Source organism: Leguminivora glycinivorella, chromosome 26 (genome assembly GCF_023078275.1).
Source record: "Leguminivora glycinivorella isolate SPB_JAAS2020 chromosome 26, LegGlyc_1.1, whole genome shotgun sequence".
Lineage (NCBI taxonomy): Eukaryota > Metazoa > Arthropoda > Insecta > Lepidoptera > Tortricidae > Leguminivora > Leguminivora glycinivorella.
In genome coordinates, this window is record NC_062996.1 from 6234550 (window position 1) to 6253240 (window position 18691).

Sequence of the window (18691 nt, forward strand, 5' to 3'; positions counted from 1 at the left end):
TCAGTTGATATAAAATAGTTATTTGTTTTACAAGGGGGCAAAGTTGTTGTTTAACCGCACGTGCTAATATTGATACCCGAGCAAGCGAAAGATGCCAATATTGAACCGCGAGCGTAGCGAGTGGTTCAAAAAGTGGAATCTTGAGCGTTGCGAGGGTTTCAAGGCACAAAGGTTAAACAAACTTTGGCACCGAGTGAAACACAAAATTTTTCACCACACCAACCGAACAAAATACTGACTATAAAACATCAAACTAAATCAAATCTATCAATCTAATCAATATTAATGATTCAAAATCATCATTTACACGTAAATTATACCAGCCAGCTCAAGACTTCAAGTTAAAATTTGTATGAAATCACTTTGCACTCTTGTGGATAAAATACAATTTTGCTATCTGTTTTCGAATAGCAAAGTAAGCCTTTACCAGTTGGTGTGGTGAAAACTTATTTTTGGTGTTTCATAGCCATCTAGTTGATATATTAGATAGAGGAATGAGTCCTACCTGCCAGCCCGGTCGTCGAGACATTTCTGCGCTATTTTGGTCTGGTGAGACATCAGGTTATACGCGTACTGCGTTATGGTGTCGGTGGGCGACTGTTTCAGGGTCTCCGTATCCTGAAATAAAGTAAAATGTTTACATTACAACAATATTTCCATCGCCATCATTTAGATGGCTGGCAGTCCGCAACTGTGCGTTTCTCCAGAAACTTCCTGCCTCGCACGGCTAAACTGTGGAATGAATTGTCGCCTGCGGTATTTTCGGACCGATACGAGGGATGTCACGAATGTCGCATGTGTCACATTCGCGAATGCGAATGCGAATATTCGGAATGCGAATGTGCGAATGCGAACGCGAATGCGAATATCGCTGAATTTCATAAAAAACCAAAATAAAAACCAAGCAATCACCAACAACCCGCTAGGTAAAAAATTTAAAATGCTTACTATTGGTCAAAATGCCGAGTACGAACTTCACGCCGTACGAATTTGACCTATCTGCGCATGCGCGAGTCGACAGTCGACAAGTAGCAATTGGAGCGGCCGGCGCGGGCGAGGAACAAGCTGCGACTTGCACACATTCGCATTCGCAAAACATTCGCATCGTTTGAAGCGAATGCGAATGTCAATGCAAATGTTTAAAAGAATGCGAATTATTCGCATATGCGAATGCGAATGCAAATATTCGTAACATCCCTAGATACGACCTTCAAGAAAAGAGCGTGCACCAATCTTAAAGGCCGGCAACACACCTCCAACACTTCTGGTGTTTCTGGTGTCCATGGGCGGCAGTGATCGCTTACAGGCTAGGCGACCTGTCTGCTCGTTTGCCTCCTATCCTATGGTAACCTACCAATAAAGACATGCGTCATGTCACTTTAAAAACTGACTCAGTATTCGAGCGTTAAAGAATCCGACTTGTACCAAATACTATATAAACTCTAGAGTTAATACGTGCAGCTTCTGACGTTTCCCATACATTGGAACGGCAACAATTTTACTAGCGCCATCTAGCGGTACGAGTTGATCAAAGTAGTTGTTCAGACTTTTATTTTAGTAAATTAAAATAGAAAATGCTATTACTTGATCTACTTTAACATTTTTAGACGGAATAAAACAAAAAAATAAGAATATGTGACTTTTTTTAATTTTATACTGTATGAAACTAAACTATTTCGATCAACTTATGCCGCTAGGAGCGCTAGTGTGCATGTTGCCAACTTTGGCACCAAGCTGCACGTATTAACTCGTAGAGTTTACATAGTATTTGCTTGTACTAAAGTGTTTTTAAACCTTATAATTGTAATAATTATCTTATAACTTTCCTTTTTTTTACGTTATATTTTATTTAGATATTTTTTGAGAATAGGTACGGTCAACCAAGAAAGTGGTTCTTATAACTAGCTATTGCCTGCGACTTCGTTCGCAGTAAATTCGAAAATAGCGGAATGCTTACTTCCACCCCCCATTGTAGGGAAGTGGGGGGTTAGAAAAAGACAAAAAGTACTCTCCATCCCTTCAACTATCTCCACTTTAAAATTCTCGTCAATTTGTCGCTCCGTTTTGCCGTGATAGACGGACAAACAAACTGACACACACTTTCCCATTTATAATATTAGTGTGGATGTGTTCAAATGCTAACATTTTCCACTAAAGAGAAAAATGGCGTAGGAAATTTCCCTGATCTAGAAAGAAAGAAATAGTACATTACATCAGAGGCCGGGAAAATGAGGATTTCTGACCAAGTGGGTATATACCGGATAGGGATACGAGGCCGGGAATCCGTTTTCACGCCGAGGCATGTATAGTGCTTTTCTCAAACATACAATGAAATAAAAAAAAATGCTCTAAAGGTCAATATTTTATAAAAAAAAGTTACTTTGCAGGCCTAGGCCTAAAAAATAATATGAAATCCCTTTACAGTCCTCTCGAGTTGTTGCGCCCAAAAAGCGATACTTCCCAGCCCATTTTAAGGAACGTAAAGACAATATTTCATTGCATGTTTGAGAAATAGTTATTTGTTATACAAGGGGGCAAAGTTGTATTTTAACGCCGAGTGTGGAATTGAAAAACGAGCAAGTGAAAGGATTTTATAGTTGAACCACGAGCGAAGCGAGTGGTTCGAGAATAGAATCCTGAACTTGCGAGTTTTTTAACACATGAGAAGTAAAATACATTTGCACCCGAGTGTAACACAAAACTTGCCCTCACTATAGCGAGGAAACTACAACGCAAAAAATGCGTTTATCACTGTTTCCAGTAGTTCCACAGACAGGTAGATTCACCTACTTTTATCAATTTTAAAGCAGTTAATTTGACTTTAATCAAGGTCTAATTACTTTACCCACTAGTGGATAAAATGCGTTTTTACCGGTATTAAAGGACAAAACACGTGTTTCCGAGCTAGTGAGGGGAAAAATAATCTGTCTTACCCTGAGTCTGCTGACTGCAAAGCTTCGTCGCTCGTCTTCCAGCTGGTTAGCCACATTGAAGAACAGAGAGACAAACTCGTCTGGCTGCATCTGACTCCGGACCAGAGTTTGGAACTTTGTCACAAGCCGCTCTAGACCCTGAAATTTAGGAACTAAGTGAATATTGCAATTAAATATATATCCAATTAACACTCACGCTTGACCATAAACTTCTCATCTACACATGTAAGACTATTTATTTATGTAAAGGTTGACTGGTAGAGAATGCCATGTAGCGTTAAGTCCGCCTTTTGTAACTGTATATTTTTGCTGTGCAATAGTTTAAATAAATAAATGAATATTTTCGTAATTTAAAAAAAAATCATTTACGTAAAACGTCACTAAGTTACATAATTATGTATAATATAAAAAAAACCGGCCAAGTGCGAGTCGGGCTCGCGCACAAAGGGTTCCGTAGCAGCAAATATAATAAACCAATAACTTAACCAAAATTACAGTTAAATCAACCTATCTCAAAAACTATAAGAGATACTTTGATCAAACCAAAAATCGTTGAAAGAGTTAATTAGCATGCATCACCTCTATTTTTTTTAGAATTTTATACCCCGTAGTTATAAAAATAGAGGGGGGGGGGACATACTTTTTACGACTTTGAGAGCTGATATCTCAAAAACCGTTCACTTTAAGAAAAATGTTTTTTAGAAAACTTTATATCATTTTAAAAGACCTTTCCATTGATACCCCACACGGGTATGTACATCGAAAAAAAATTTTCATCCCTCAGTTACATGTATGGGGGGCCCCACCCCCAATTCTTTTTTTTACTATTTAGTGTCATAATTTTGTAGCGGTTCATACAACACATATTCCCATCAAATTTCATCACTGTAGTACTTATAGTTTCCGAGTAAATCGGCTGTGACAGACGGACAGACGGACAGACGGACAGACGGACATGACGAAACTACTTTGCCATTTTGGCTACGGAACCCTAAAAATCTGTCCAATCGAACCAGCAGTTTCGGAGATATTTGGTTGTGATAGATGGGTAGTCGCACAAATTATGCTACAACTTTTAGGATTCACTGTCCTAGAAATTACCTTCAATGAAATTTGATTCAAAGTTAAATATCGTTTGATATTCAAACATTTCAAACCAAAGAAATTCAGCCCTGTTTTCTCTTTTTAATACCATTGATTCAAATTTGAATGGCAATTTACTTGTATGGAGGGTCGCTAGAGGCACAGTATAAGGACGGCACAGTAGTTAATCTCCGGCAGCGGTGACGCGAAAATTACCTACTGCGTTCGGTAGCACGTGGTTGAACAAAATTACCAGGGAGCGTACTTTTCGTGCCGATGACATCAATTTGACGTCACGCTCCATATAGGATGATCACAAATTGTTTTATTGTAAATTATTAATCATTAATCATTTTAAGTTATGAATTTCTTTGCATGGTAATGAATGCAAGAATGATGATGTGCTTTACGTTAGAGAGGAATTCTCTTTTCTACGTATTTATTGTAATGTGTTGTTAACAATACTATTTAATTAAATTTATTTATAAAAACAAATAATTTTATTCACGTTTCACATTTTAAGTAGGTATTATTTATGCCACATGTAAATGGACTACTGTATTTGAAGTAATTTGTATCTACACGATTAAAATGACGAAATGACGACTAATGATTAATAATTTACAATAAAACTATTTGTGATCATCCTATACGGAGCGTGACGTCAGATTAATGTCATCGGCATGAAAAGTACGCTCCCTGAAAATTACTATTAAATGCTACTTGACATCGTCCAAAGTAAGATGTTGTTATTTAATACTATTAACTATAAGTATTAGTATAATAATACCATATTATATCAGTCAGAAAACACGTAAAATATCATTATGCATATTATTCTTATCCACGTTTATCCAAATCCGCTTGCATGTGTTGCGTACGTACACTACGCGCTTGTGTGCACCGCGCGCGGCGTACGTTTGTTGGAAGAGTTATTACTGGTTTATACTGTGCTAGAGGATAAGAGTTTTTTAAATTGAGATACACAACCTTAAAAAGGAGGGGGTAGGGCATAGCGATTGATATTCCGCTTTGTGTGATAGGGAACAGCACAGCGGATATCATCTCGCTTGAATCTAGAGCAGAGCCCAACTGGGGTAGTAAGGCCTGACTCGTAACGGATTTGTCAAATTCAAAACTGTTTTAACGGTACCAGAGCCGGCCGAATCAAAGTATGTTTTTCTATAATGTGTTTAAAATGTATTTAAAATTTATTATTTATTAGTAAATTCATCATTCTCCATTTCTCCTCGCTCATGTTGTAAGTTTTGTTTTATGCCCTCCATCGTACATCCGACAGTGTTTTTCGACACATTCTTAGTTTTAGTCCTATCAAGGACTATCTTTTTTTAAATATTTTGGTGGCTTATGGTTGGTGTCATTTAAATGAATGAATTTCTTAGACACTCCATCCTATTCCGGTTAATAGGTGAATACTATGAGACTTCGTTAAATTAAGTTTTTTACCCGATTTGAAGAGCGTTGGCTTTAGCAGGCTGCTGGCTTCATAGCTGTGGTGGATGATATCCAGCTATTGTCAGAATAAAGTTAAAAGATCATATTATTAAATAAAATCTGCGAACAGCTTCGTTCAGCAGTTTTTGTTGTAGATTTTTTATCGAAAAGTGGTTACTTTGCTTTAAATGCTTAGTAACGGACAGTGCATCGACTGAATTCCTAGTAAAGTGGATATTTGGAGACTCATCTACATTATCATTGTTTCATAGGAATCGTAAAGAAATTGCCTTTCAGATAAGGTATAATGTTGGTTGCCTGGTAGTGTTGAAAATGATTTAAATGCAAGTTTCGTCAACAGGAATCAAGTTTTTGACAGCAATTTGTCGCCGAATTATTTTCAGCGATCACTTTAGTTTTATCTATCTAGTTAGTTGAGAATTGCTTTTAAACATGATTCTAACATAATAATTTTGTGAATCTGGCAATTTGAATGGTGTAATGTATATATAAAGTAAGCTAGAAATTATACAAGAAAAAGCACTCTGAATTTGACAAATCCGTTACGAATCAGGCCTTACCTCCGCCTTACAGAAGACCGCAGCCAAATAGCACTAGACCCTACTCATAGTGTTGTGTTCCTGCCGGTGAGTAAGGCTGCCAGAGCTCAACGAGGGTGCGGTGTGCTGATGACGGGAGGACTTACGGAACTGACTTATTCCGTCTATACTTAGTCGTCGGCAACCCGACCCTCCTTGGAACTTGTACACTGATTTTTACTGTGTATTTAACAGAGCAAAAGGGAATGTACAAGTTTCTAATGGGGTGGCAACGCGCATGTGACACTCTTTGAGTTGCAGGCATCTATAGGTTACGGTGACCGCTTTCCATCAGGCGGGCCGTACGCTTGTGTGCTACCGACGTAGTATAAAAAAAAGTAGGAAATTACCTTGTGCAGTATATTAGTATAGTTATCAGGTTCGAGCCAAGAATCAAGCTTGGCTATGGCTCCCCCCGGTCGAGTCAGAGACTCCCATAAGCGAAGGGTACCAGCTCCTGTGCCGATGATGCCACGTTTTAACACCTGAAAAAGAAATAAATGTATAACAACTGAATTGAAAGATAAATCGAAAAGAAAGTTTATTCATGGTAAACACATAATTATCTGCATAAGTATTATTAATTAATATCAAAGACATATATAACTCCGTAAAGTCTAAGAAATAAACCGGCCAAGAGGGTGTCGGGCCACGCTCAGTGTAGGGTTCCATAGTTTTCCGCATTTTTCTCAAAAACTACTGAACCTATCAAGTTCAAAACAATTTTCCTAGAAAGTCTTTATAAAGTTCTACTTTTGTGTTTTTTTTCATATTTTTTAAACATATGGTTCAAAAGTTAGAGGGGGGGGGGGGCACACTTTTTTTTCCTTTACGAGCGATTATTTCCAAAAATATTAATATTATCAAAAAACGATGTTAGTAAACCCTTATTCATTTTTAAATACCTATCTAACAATATATCACATGTTGGGGTTGGAATGAAAAAAAAAATAAGCCCGCACTTTACATGTAGGGGGGTACCCTAACAAAACATTTTTTTGCACTTTGTCGGCGTAATTGATATGTATATTGGTACCAAATTTCAGCTTTCTAGTGCTAACGGTTACTGAGATTATCCGCGGACGGACGGACGGACAGACAGACATGGCGAAACTATAAGGGTTCCTAGTTGACTACGGAACCCTAAAAAAACCTACCTAGATGGCATTACACCTTTGGGGTACGCTCAGCTAGATGGCGCTATATCAAGCTAAGAATATGGGCCAAATCATCAAAATTGATGGTCAAAAGTTTCAAGCTTGTGTCAAGAGATGACTGTCTATGCACTGTGATTAGACATTTTACTTCGACAGTAGCTTATCATAACATCAAGCGATAGAAAAGCATCTATCCACCTCGCCCAGTCATTGCTGCTTTAGCGACCTCCATAGACTCTTGGCAGTCCTAAAGCTTGTCTTACCTGCAACTGAGCTGGTGTGTGTTCCCCCCTCAACAGCGCTAGAGCATAATTCTTGGTCTTCACAGCCACGTCATCAGGCGACAGAGAAGCATCTTCTCACCTCTCCCATTCTGCTATTATTACCTTGTAGTAAGCTGCAGGCTGTTCCTCATCTCTTAGAAAGACCAGATTAAAAATATTGTTACTCGCAGCATCTTCAGTCACAGAGAAGCATACAGTCTTCAAACCCAGTTGTTTCTTCACCAGTCTTGGAATGAGTTGTTTAACAGTGTTTTTCTTACCTGTAACTGTGCCGGTGTGTGTTCCCCCCTCAACAGCGCTAGAACATAGGTCTTGGTCCTGGCAGCAACATAAAGCGATAGAAAAGCATCTATCCACCTCGCCCAGTCATTGCTGCTTTAGCGATCTCCATAGACTCTTGGTAGTCCTAAAGCTTTTACCTGTAACTGAGCCGGAGTGTGTTCCCCTCTCAACAGCGCTAGAGCATAGGTCTCGCAGCAACATCTAGCAATATTGAAGCTTTTCCTTCACTCAATTCATTAACAGACCCTTGATATCATCTCCTAGCTTCTTTTGAGACTCGTTATGTTACCTGTAACTGTGTCGGTGTGTTCCCCTCTTAACAGCGCTAGAGGGCGACATCAGGCGACAGAGAAGCGTCTTCTCACCTCTTCCTGTATGATTAGCTTGTAGTAAGCTGCAGCGTTACTCTACGTTTTGGTCCCGGCAGCCACATCATCAAGTGACGAAGGCTTCTTACTCATCCACCTCTGTATAAAATTCTTGATTGAGCCATCTATCAAAACGCTTTGTTTCTTTACCTGTAACTGAGCTGGTGTGTGTTCCCCTCTCAACAGCGCTAGAGCATAAGTCTAAAGCCCTATTTAGATGGTACGAGTTTCTCGCCTCGGACGTACGATTATCGAAGTACGAGAAAAAATATCGTATCATGTAAACTATGCGTACGATATCGCACGAGAGGGGGCGATAATCGCCTCGCCTTTGATATTTGTATGTCTCCGTGTAAACAAAACACATATGCGAGAATCGTATACGAGTTTATACGCTACTCAGTCGAAATGAATTCAGTAGAAATCATGTAAAACATGGTGTTTTTATATTTATAGCTACCTCTCAGTAACTGCTAAAACCAAAAATAAATTCGGCTTATTAATATTATACAGTTAATGTTTACCTACTGACATTTTACCCCATATATCTATGGGGCAAAATGCCTACTATAATTTAAAAAAAATGTTATTTATATTCTATGTTTAATAATATCCTAAACCTAATCGCAAGTATCGCAACCAAGATTTTATTAGCTAGGTAACGGGGCTACGGTCGAAATCATTATTTTCCCTATTGTATATTATTGAGACCTTCATAAATCATTTATAGTGTTTTTAATATTATTGGGTACTATTCATCTTAAATTCAAATAAATCCAAGGTAAATTATACCCAATATTATAAAAAAGCATATAATACAGTAGAACCCGCTTAAAACGATTCTGAGGGGACCCAGCCAAAAAAGCGTATTATGCGGGAAATCGTATTAAACGAGAAAAAAAAGTGATTTTTCATCGTAAACTTTTAATATGGTTACTTTTTCTTGGAGCATTAATGTTTTTCTTCTTATTTTTGACATCACTGAACCAAAGATGGGACAAAGAATTCAGAGACTCAACACCGACACTCAACACCGCAGCAGTGATAATGAGCGAAGTGTATGTAGGTTGGTACGAACTATCGCACTAACCGCTGAGTTAGGACGACAAATTACAAATTAATCTTTACGGGTGGCGGTGTCGCCAGAATCGCGTAATTAGTACAGTACAATTAGTTCCGATTATTGTCACCCGCATAAATAAAGTTGTAAAGTAATGCAAGGTGAGTGGTTTTAGATGGTGTATTAAGCGGGAACGCGAGTCGTATTAACCGTGAAAAAATGTCTGAAAACAAGTCTCAAATTGTAGGGACCGGCGTAAAATGGCGTATAATGCGGGAAATCGTATTAAACGTGATCGTTTTAACCGGGTTCTACTGTATATGTGTTTATAATTAATTAATTAGCAACTAGGCACGCAAGTTGACAGGCAAAACTCGTATGAAAATCGGTTCGCTCCGATTCGTGCGATAATCGCACGTTCGAGAAAGAATGTCATACGAGAACCGGTTTAGACGAGTCGAGAAATGTTATGGAAATATCTCCCGAAAATTCTACACTCCGTCTAAACTATTTCGCCTGGCGAGTCTCGCATACGATACTCGTATGCGAGTTTTTATTTCTCGCACTAATGTAAACGTTTTCGTACGATACTCGCCAGGCGATTATCGCATACGATAATGTCATACGAGTTTCTCGACCAAGACGGACGAGAAACTCGTACCATCTAAATGGGGCTTTAGTCCTGGCAGCCACGTCATCAGGCGATAGAGAAGCGTCTTCGCGTCTCGTTCAGTCTCCGCAGAGACCCTTGATCCGGCCACGTAACTAGAATGACACGAGGCATCTTATATCCTTACCTGTAGTTGAGCCGGTGTGTGTTCCCCCCTCAACAGCGCCAGAGCATAGGTCTTGGTCCTGGCGGCGACGTCGTCCGGCGACAGAGAAGCGTCGTCGCGGCGCGCGGCGAGGTGCGCGAGGCGCGCGCAGGCGCGGGCGGCCTGCCACACGGAGCACGTCACGTGGGACGACGGGAACGCCGCGCGGACAGACTGCGGACGGAAATTATCACTATTATAATAACCACAAAATTGAAATTTTGAAAAAACCCCCGACCGCGACATAGTAGACCGATTTTCATGAAACATGGCTAAGAACACTCCCGATTAATTCAACTTTCAGACAAAAAAAAACTAAATCTAAATCGGTTCATCCGTTCGGGAGCTACGATGCCACAGACAGACACACACACAGACAGACAGATCAGTCAAACTTATAAAAAACAAACTAAATCTAAATCGGTTCATCCGTTCGGGAGCTACGATGCCACAGACAGACACGTCAAACTTATAACACCCCGCCGTTTTTGCGTCGGGGGTTAAAAATACAATTCATTCGAAAATATTTTGGCTGATAAAATTAATTGATTCTGATATCCTGGTCACGGCACCAAATTGTGACACGGAACGGTAACTATTATAAATATTATATGACGATCTTACACAGATTGACAGAGTCCCACGATCAGCTCGAGAAGGCTTGTGTGGTAGATACTCATTCCGCGATAAATATAATATACACATATTTATACATATAGAAAACACCCATGACTCAGGAACAAAATATCTAAAATACAATTCAAGAGAGTCATTGCCAGATGTAAAAAAAACCGGCCAAGAGCGTGTCGGGCCACGCTCAGTGTAGGGTTCCGTAGTTTTCCGTATTTTTCTCAAAACTACTGAACCTATCAAGTTCAAAACAATTTTCCTAGAAAGTCTTTATAAAGTTCTACTTTTGTGATTTTTTCATATTTTTTAAACATATGGTTCAAAAGTTAGAGGGGGGGGACGCACTTTTTTTCCTTTAGGAGCGATTATTTCCGAAAATATTAATATTATCAAAAAACAATCTTAGTAAACCCTTATTCATTTTTAAATACCTATCCAACAATATATCACACGTTGGGGTTGGAATGAAAAAAAAAATATCAGCCCCCACTTTACATGTAGGGGGGGGGTACCCTAATAAAACATTTTTTTCCATTTTTTATTTTTGCACTTTGTTGGCGTGATTGATATACATATTGGTACCAAATTTCAGCTTTCTAGTGCTAACGGTTACTGAGATTATCCGCGGACGGACGGACGGACGGACGGACAGACAGACATGGCGAAACTATAAGGGTTCCTAGTTGACTACGGAACCCTAAAAAGAGAAATAGAGCCCGTGACATCTGGTCGATGATTAATAATCATTGATTATTATTTGTTTTTCTTAATAAATTATTTGTATTTTTTCAGTAGGTATGAGACCATTTTTTTGCTTATTTTAAGATTTAGGAATTAAAGGCTAAGTGACTTACCTGCTGACATTTAGTAGGGTCTGCCACGACGCAACGCACTTGCCTCCAGGCTGGGTTGCACGACTTGAAAGTGTCGAGCAGCCAAGTCAAATCGTCGCCTATCAACGCCGATATGCCTGCAAACAAGAAAATACATACTAATATTATAAATGGGAAAGAGTACGTCTGTTTCTTTGTCAGTCTTTCACGGAGCGACGAATTGACGTGATTTTTTAAGTGGAGATAGTTGAAAGGATGGAGAGTGACATAGGCTACTTTTTGTCTCTTTCTAACCCCTAACTTCTCTAGGGGGGGGGGGAGTTTGTATGGAGAATTCCGCAATTTTAGAATCCAACACGAGCGAAGCCGCGGGCAAAAGCTAGTTCTTAAAATCATCCTTGGTACGATAATACTCTTTATATACTGTGGTTACACACCTGCGCTCACAATGACAGACTTCCCGTTTCCATCTTCTGCTAAGAATAGGGTGACGTTATGCTTCACGCTGGGGCTAGATGTACCGCCCACTGTTGGGATGGTACTGTTGAACTCGATGCCTGTAAGGAATAATATACTTATAGTATAATTTGTAACAAAAAAGCAAGGAGTGTAAGAAAGTTTTTAATCCAAGGGCTTATAAACCTTCAAATGAAGTGTATGTGACAGTAGTGCTGTTCTTGCAGTTAAGTCTATATCCCAACTACATAATAGCTAAATAAACATCTTACACATATGAACTTAGCCCCAAACTTAGTTAATACTGAGAAACTTTTATTATGGGACCAATCCTGAAATTGCAAAAAAAAATTACCTGTCTCAAACATCATGACCTCAAAAGTCACTATTCAAAGTTTGAACAGCCCTTTTTATTTCACCGTGTATAACAATAGTTTTTGATGAGTACCTGTCTCGATGCAGAGGAACTGAGGAACCGCGTTGAAGGCCATTTGCATGCTGGGAGTCGTGAGGTACACGCACTGAATGCAACCCGATGGCGAGTGGAGAAGTTTCACTCCAGCATCTGTGGAACATAATAAAATAAATAATTGAGCCTATATATATTCGTCCCACTGCTGGTCACAGACACATAAGAGAGGGCTATAGTCCCCACGCTAGCCCGATGCAGATTGGAGACTTCAGATTAGAGATGGGCCGAATATGGACTTTGCCGAATACGAATATTCGGCCGAACATTCGGTTCAGCTCTTACCGAACCGAATATTTGAAATTATTGATAATGGTTACATATCATAACTACAACTATGTTTTTATGATTTAGTGGACAACTAAAACTTAGTTAAAATAACTCTGAACTCTTTTCAACTCTTAAAATACGGTTTTTTTAACTTTTTTACATAACAATTGTATTTATATCTTGACGCATGGGTTTCTCTTTTTAGCAGTTCCTTGAAAAGTTACTAAAATAGGAGCTTATTATCCAATGGAGTACGTAAGATCTTCATTAGTTATTTTCTTTGTTTTTTCGGTACATATTCGGCCAATGTAATAAACAAACCAAACCGAATTATTCGGCCGAATACGAACATTGAAAAACTTGCCGAATACCGAATATTTACCGAATATTCGGCCCATCTCTACTTCACATACACCTTTGAATTCCTTCGCAGATGTATGCAGGTTAGACTTATATTGACCGGGATATAGACCGTGATTACCTTTTTCATTTTCTATATCCCGGTCAATATAAATCTAATGAAAATAACCGTGAATCATTCAAAACTCTTATTGTACACAGGTTTCCTCACGAAAGTCAGTGGTTAGTGGTAAATATAAAATTATATTTCGTACGTAACTTCCGAAAAAACTCATTCGCAAGGGAGAAAAAAAAATTATTGACAAATAAAAATACAACTTCCGCCATTTTGGGGCACAAATATATAACACATTAATTAGACGGTACGAGATTTTGCATACAAGTTTTGTTATGTATGTCAATCTGATAGGTTGGCTGAATTGGATGTACTTCAGAGCATATAAAACTAGAGAGGCCGTGACGCCGGTGGCCATGTTGCAGTTGTTCAGCTCATTGAGCATACGGTTGTCGTTGTGTGCCGTATACACACCTGGAGGCGGAGCATAGAGAACGAGCTGCGTGAATTTGGACTGAGCTAAAACTAGAGATGGGCCGAATATTCGGTATTCAGCATATTCGGCTAGTTTTTCAATGTTCGTATTCGGCCGAATAGTTCGGTTACATTGACGAATATTTACCGATTAAACAAAGTAAATAAATAGCGTAAGTTGTTTCGTTTTTCATCGGATAATATAATGACATCCTATTCCAACATTTTAAGGAACCACAAAAAGGAGATAAAATGCGTTAAAATATAATTACCTACAATAATTATGTAAGAAAGTGAAAATTACGTAGTTTAAGAAACCAAAACCAAAATTTTCTTCAGCACTAACTTATAGGAACAATAAGAGCCTTAGTACCCATTAGGTATCAATCATTGAAAAGTTTTTAACTCCAAGCCAGAATTTAAAATATGGCGGAACCGAATATTAGGCCGAATGTTCGGTTCGGTAACAGCTGAACCGAATGTTCGGCCGAATATTCGTATTCGGCAAAGTCCGTATTCGGCCCATCTCTATTAGCTGGAACCATGCCAAGGGGCTGGCTAAAAATAGAAAGGTGTGGAAGGATCTTATGGAGGGCCGACCCTATACACGATTGGGAGCCCTAGGAAATTAATACTTACCATAATTAAGCTGGAGTTTCCTCACAACAAAGTCATATTTCTGGTTGAGCCAACGGACCGCGCCGGTTCCTGCAGCAACTAGTTGTTCTTCTGTTGTGATCACTGAAGGCTCAGCGCTGTGAACAAACAAGGTTATTTAACATTTTTCATCACACTCCCTCAGTAAGAGTGCACATTAGAGATGCACCGAATATTCGGTTACTATTCGGTATCCGGCCTATTCGGCCCTTATTTTAATATTCGGCCGGATACCGGATAGTGAGGTACTATCCGGCCGGATACCGGATGTACTATTTTTGATAGAATGATTTTGGGGTAAACAAATTAAATGTAAAAAAAAAATCAGTTTCAGTTATGATACTTATTATCATAGCCATTTATTATTAAAAAAATAAACGTTTAAACAAAAACGGACTCTGAGCGAATTTCACTACGAAACAAGTCAAAACCTGCACGACGCGCCCGCTCCCTGCTTAAATTGTAGGTATGTAGGTAAATTTCTGCTGTCCGAATATATTCGGTATCCGGCCAACTATTCGTTGCATCTCTATTGCACATGCAAGTGTAGTGGGAGTTATAGAAAAATCTGTGTAAAACTTGGGGTGTAAGAAAATTGCAAAATCGAGTCTCTAAATCGCCCCAAAAGCCCTCACAATGTAACTTACTCTTGTTTGTAATATTTAACTCTGGCCTATGTTGCACAATGTACTATTTAAGTGTACAGCTGGAACCCGAACCTGAACCCTTCTGGAATACCAAACTAGCCTCGCTTCCTTTACTTTAAAAGTATATAGTATTGCTCCTGATAAAAACTAGCTGAGCATTTCTTTTTTTTTTTGCCACTTTTATGAAGTGTGATATTTTTGAAAAAAAAAAAATGCTATTTCTACTCAGAATTACTAGCCTTTTCAATCCTAGTAGTTAAAAAAATTGTCCCATACGATTTTTTCTTATTTTGTTACCATTTTCCGTACATATATGGGGTAACAAAAGAGGAAAGTAACAAAAATGTATGGAAATTCTGGGACACTTTTTGTCTCCCAGTGAGATTGAAAGTACTCGTGATTCTGAGTACAATTGACCTAAAATTCCCTAAAACAATAAAAAAAAAATATTGGCAAAAAAAAAAAAAAAAGTTTAGTATTACCTTTCAGCATTCTCCGTAGGCGGGTTCTCAATGATGGCCACCTCATACTCCTGTGGTGTTTCAACGGTTTGCTGGTTGTTGCTCATCTCATACTGCTGATACGTGTTCGGCTTCGGCCTGCATTACATATGGATGCGAGACATGGGCACTCACTAAGGAGCACCGGGACAGGCTCATGTTCTGCCAGAGGTCTATGGAACGGAGTATGATGGGGATATGAAGATTGGACAAAGTTCGAAACGAAGACCTTAGGGAAAAAACAAAAGTAACCGACATACTATTGAAAATTGACCAGAAGAAGTGGAGATGGACCGGCCATATGCTCCGAGACAAGCAGGAGAAATGGAGCCAAATCATAACAAATTGGTACCCTAGAGGTTGTACTAGGGGCCAGAAAAAACCCCGAATGAGATGGGAGGACGAACTGAAGCTTACAGTGAGCTCGAAGTGGAGAAGAGTGGCCCAGGATAGACGTCAATGGAAAGAGCTAGAGGAGGCCTTTGCCAAGCGGCACACTGAACTAAAGACATTCTCTAATTCAGAAAAAAGGGGCTTAATAGATAGAGAGATAGATAGATTACCTTTCAGCATTCTCCGTAGGCGGATTCTCAATGATGGCCACCTCATACTCCTGTGGTGTTTCAACGGTTTGCTGGTTGTTGCTCATCTCATACTGCTGATACGTGTTCGGCTGTTCTTCTACTTGTTGCTGAAACATATGGCAATTTGGAGTAAGTGAGGACTAATAGGATATTACTTGGTGCTATGTTTCTTGCATCAAGTGAAGGTCCATGTAATAGATCCTTGCGGGTCTCTTTTAATTAGGCTTAATTGAAAAAGAATGAATTCAATAATAATGGCAACTGGTCTGGCTCAGCCGGTAGTGACCCTGCCTGCTAAGCCGCGGTTTTGGTCCTGGGTTTGAATCCCATTTATTTGTGTGATGAGACAGATCTTTGTTCCTGAGTCATGGCTGTTTTCTATGTATATAAGTATGTATTTATCTATTTAAGTATGTATATTGTCGCTTAGCACCCATAGTACAAGCTTTGCTTAGCATGGGGCTAAGTTGATCTGTGTAAGGTGTCCCCAATATTTATTTATTTATTTCATTTAATGAAGAACAAGGTTCACCATATTTAGCACTGAATGACTTCACTCAAAGAAAAAAGAGATACAGGAGGCCTTATTGAAGTGTACAAAATTCTGAATGGACACTATGATCTCAAAGACTTCAAATCAACACTTCATATGAAAAGGTAGCCTTCGAGGGACACTACTGGCAATTACATTACTAACTCCTATTTTAAGATTTATTTATTTAAACTTTATTGCACAATTGAAAGAAAAAGAATAAATGGCGGACTTAATGTCTTAAGGCATTCTCTACCAGACAACCATAGGGCAAAACAGAAATTTGAGAATGTGGGTGCAGTGAGAAAAATAATTTTCCCCTCACTATAGCGAGGAAACTACAACGCAAAAAATGCGTCTTATCACTGCTTCCAGTAGTTCCACAGGTGGTAAATCATCTTTATTACTAGATTCACCTACTTTTATCAATTTTGAAGCAGTTAATTCGACTTTATTCAAGGTCAAAGTACTTTACTCACTACAGTGGATAAAATGCGTTTTTACCCGCTGGTATTAAAGAACAAAACACGTGTTTCCGAGCTAGTGAGGGGAAAAATAATTTAGAAAGCATGACATGACAACTATTAACAATATTATTTACAATATTGTATACTAGCTTTTGCCTATGGCTTCGCTCGCGTTAGAAAGAGACAAAAAGTAGCCTATGTCACTTTCCATCCCTTCAACTATCTCCACTTAAAAAATCATGTCAATTCGTCGCCCCGTTTTGCCGTGAGAGACTGACAATCAAACAGACACACACACTTTCCCATTTATAATATTAGTATGGATTATTTTAGATTTGGTTGAGATGAAGACTATTTTCACTTGACGTTTGTCTAACCAAACCTAGCAGCTAATAACATTGATAGACTATGCTGCTAGTATCCCAGAAACACAGCCTGAGGGTAAAACTCTAGCCTGAGCTGGTACATCTGTTTTGTAGGAAATCAAACAGATTTGAGGAGATTAGTATAAGATATGAATGCTGACAGAACAGAATTTGATAACTCCAATTTTAAGAGTTAGGCTTAATTATTGCAAACAACCAATTGACAGCCCACCTGTTTCTATCTGGGCATCCTTGCACTACATCTACAAGATTCAGAATCCTAAACCTTGCTATACTTTTTATGCAATAACATCTGGGTCAATCCACGGCAAGAGTAACGATTTTATGGCATGTTCCATTTATTCACAATGTTAGTGCAAGTGATAATCTATCTCTAAATAAATGTTACTTTCCCGATATATGCATAGATCCTTTCATTTGCAGCTATAGTTCAAATAAACACGCAATGAAGTCGTGACAGGTTACTTTTACGTTGGATTCACCCATCTGTTGATGGCACTTAATTTTGACATGCATGTTGTTATCGAGGTTATTTTAAGTGTCTTATTATGTTGTTTATATAGTAGAAAGCTGGGCACAACCCCCAGTTGGTCGTTAATAAATCAAAAACACTTACATTGCTAACTTCAGGTGTACCCTGTACAAATGTGGTTCCTTCCTCTTCTGGCTCCCCTTTCACATCATAAATCGTCTCCGCCATTACTATGCGGCCCGACGAATCCATAGTCCACATACCACCAAACGCAAAGTTCGAGGGGTTCCCGCTTTGCTCATAAAGTATCACTGTATTGGGCCCGAGTTGCACAGGTTCACCTTTCATGTTAACGAACACTGGCTGCTCGAAATTCCCTTCCACCAGCTGCCCAGTATGCACTATCTGCTGCCCCTGCTCCACCGGCACCTCTACAACTTGATTCACAACCTCCACTTTGTCTTTTTCCTCGTCAGTCTTCGCACGGCTAACCATAATTTTTTTCTTGTCGCTTTCCCCAGGATCGTCACTTTTCCGCTTTATCACAGTTTTCTTTTTGTTTTTCTTGTCCATTTTTATTTGTTCACTATGTAATTGCACTAAAACGCGCATGAAATACGCTGAGACGTGATATTGTTTAAATATTTGGAAATAAAAGTAACTATAGTAAACAGAGGTACGCCGCACCCATTAGACATCATTTTTCCAATAGATTAATGCTTTATTGTGAAGAAAATAAGATAAATATGATCGAGTTGGTAATTTTTGCAATAATAACAGCAAAAATGCTTGTTTGATAACATAAAATTGAGATTAAACCGCCGTATTTAAGTGCGAAAGGGACAACTCAACTCAAAGAGACG

The 18691-nt window shown here is 38.9% G+C and overlaps 1 protein-coding gene across 1 annotated transcript in view; it reads right to left on the bottom strand.

Moving 5' to 3' along the window:
* LOC125239888 overlaps positions 1-18691 on the bottom strand; it is a 35009-nt gene extending 16318 nt beyond the window's left edge. The window contains exons 1-10 of the mRNA XM_048147652.1: positions 17973-18691; positions 15951-16078; positions 14223-14338; positions 12404-12520; positions 11937-12056; positions 11521-11636; positions 10019-10210; positions 6421-6555; positions 2934-3071; positions 506-618 (exon numbers count right to left, since the gene is read on the bottom strand). Coding sequence (XP_048003609.1) covers positions 506-618; positions 2934-3071; positions 6421-6555; positions 10019-10210; positions 11521-11636; positions 11937-12056; positions 12404-12520; positions 14223-14338; positions 15951-16078; positions 17973-18440 — 1643 coding nt within the window. The 5' untranslated portion in view covers positions 18441-18691. The remainder of the gene's footprint in view (positions 1-505; positions 619-2933; positions 3072-6420; positions 6556-10018; positions 10211-11520; positions 11637-11936; positions 12057-12403; positions 12521-14222; positions 14339-15950; positions 16079-17972) is intronic.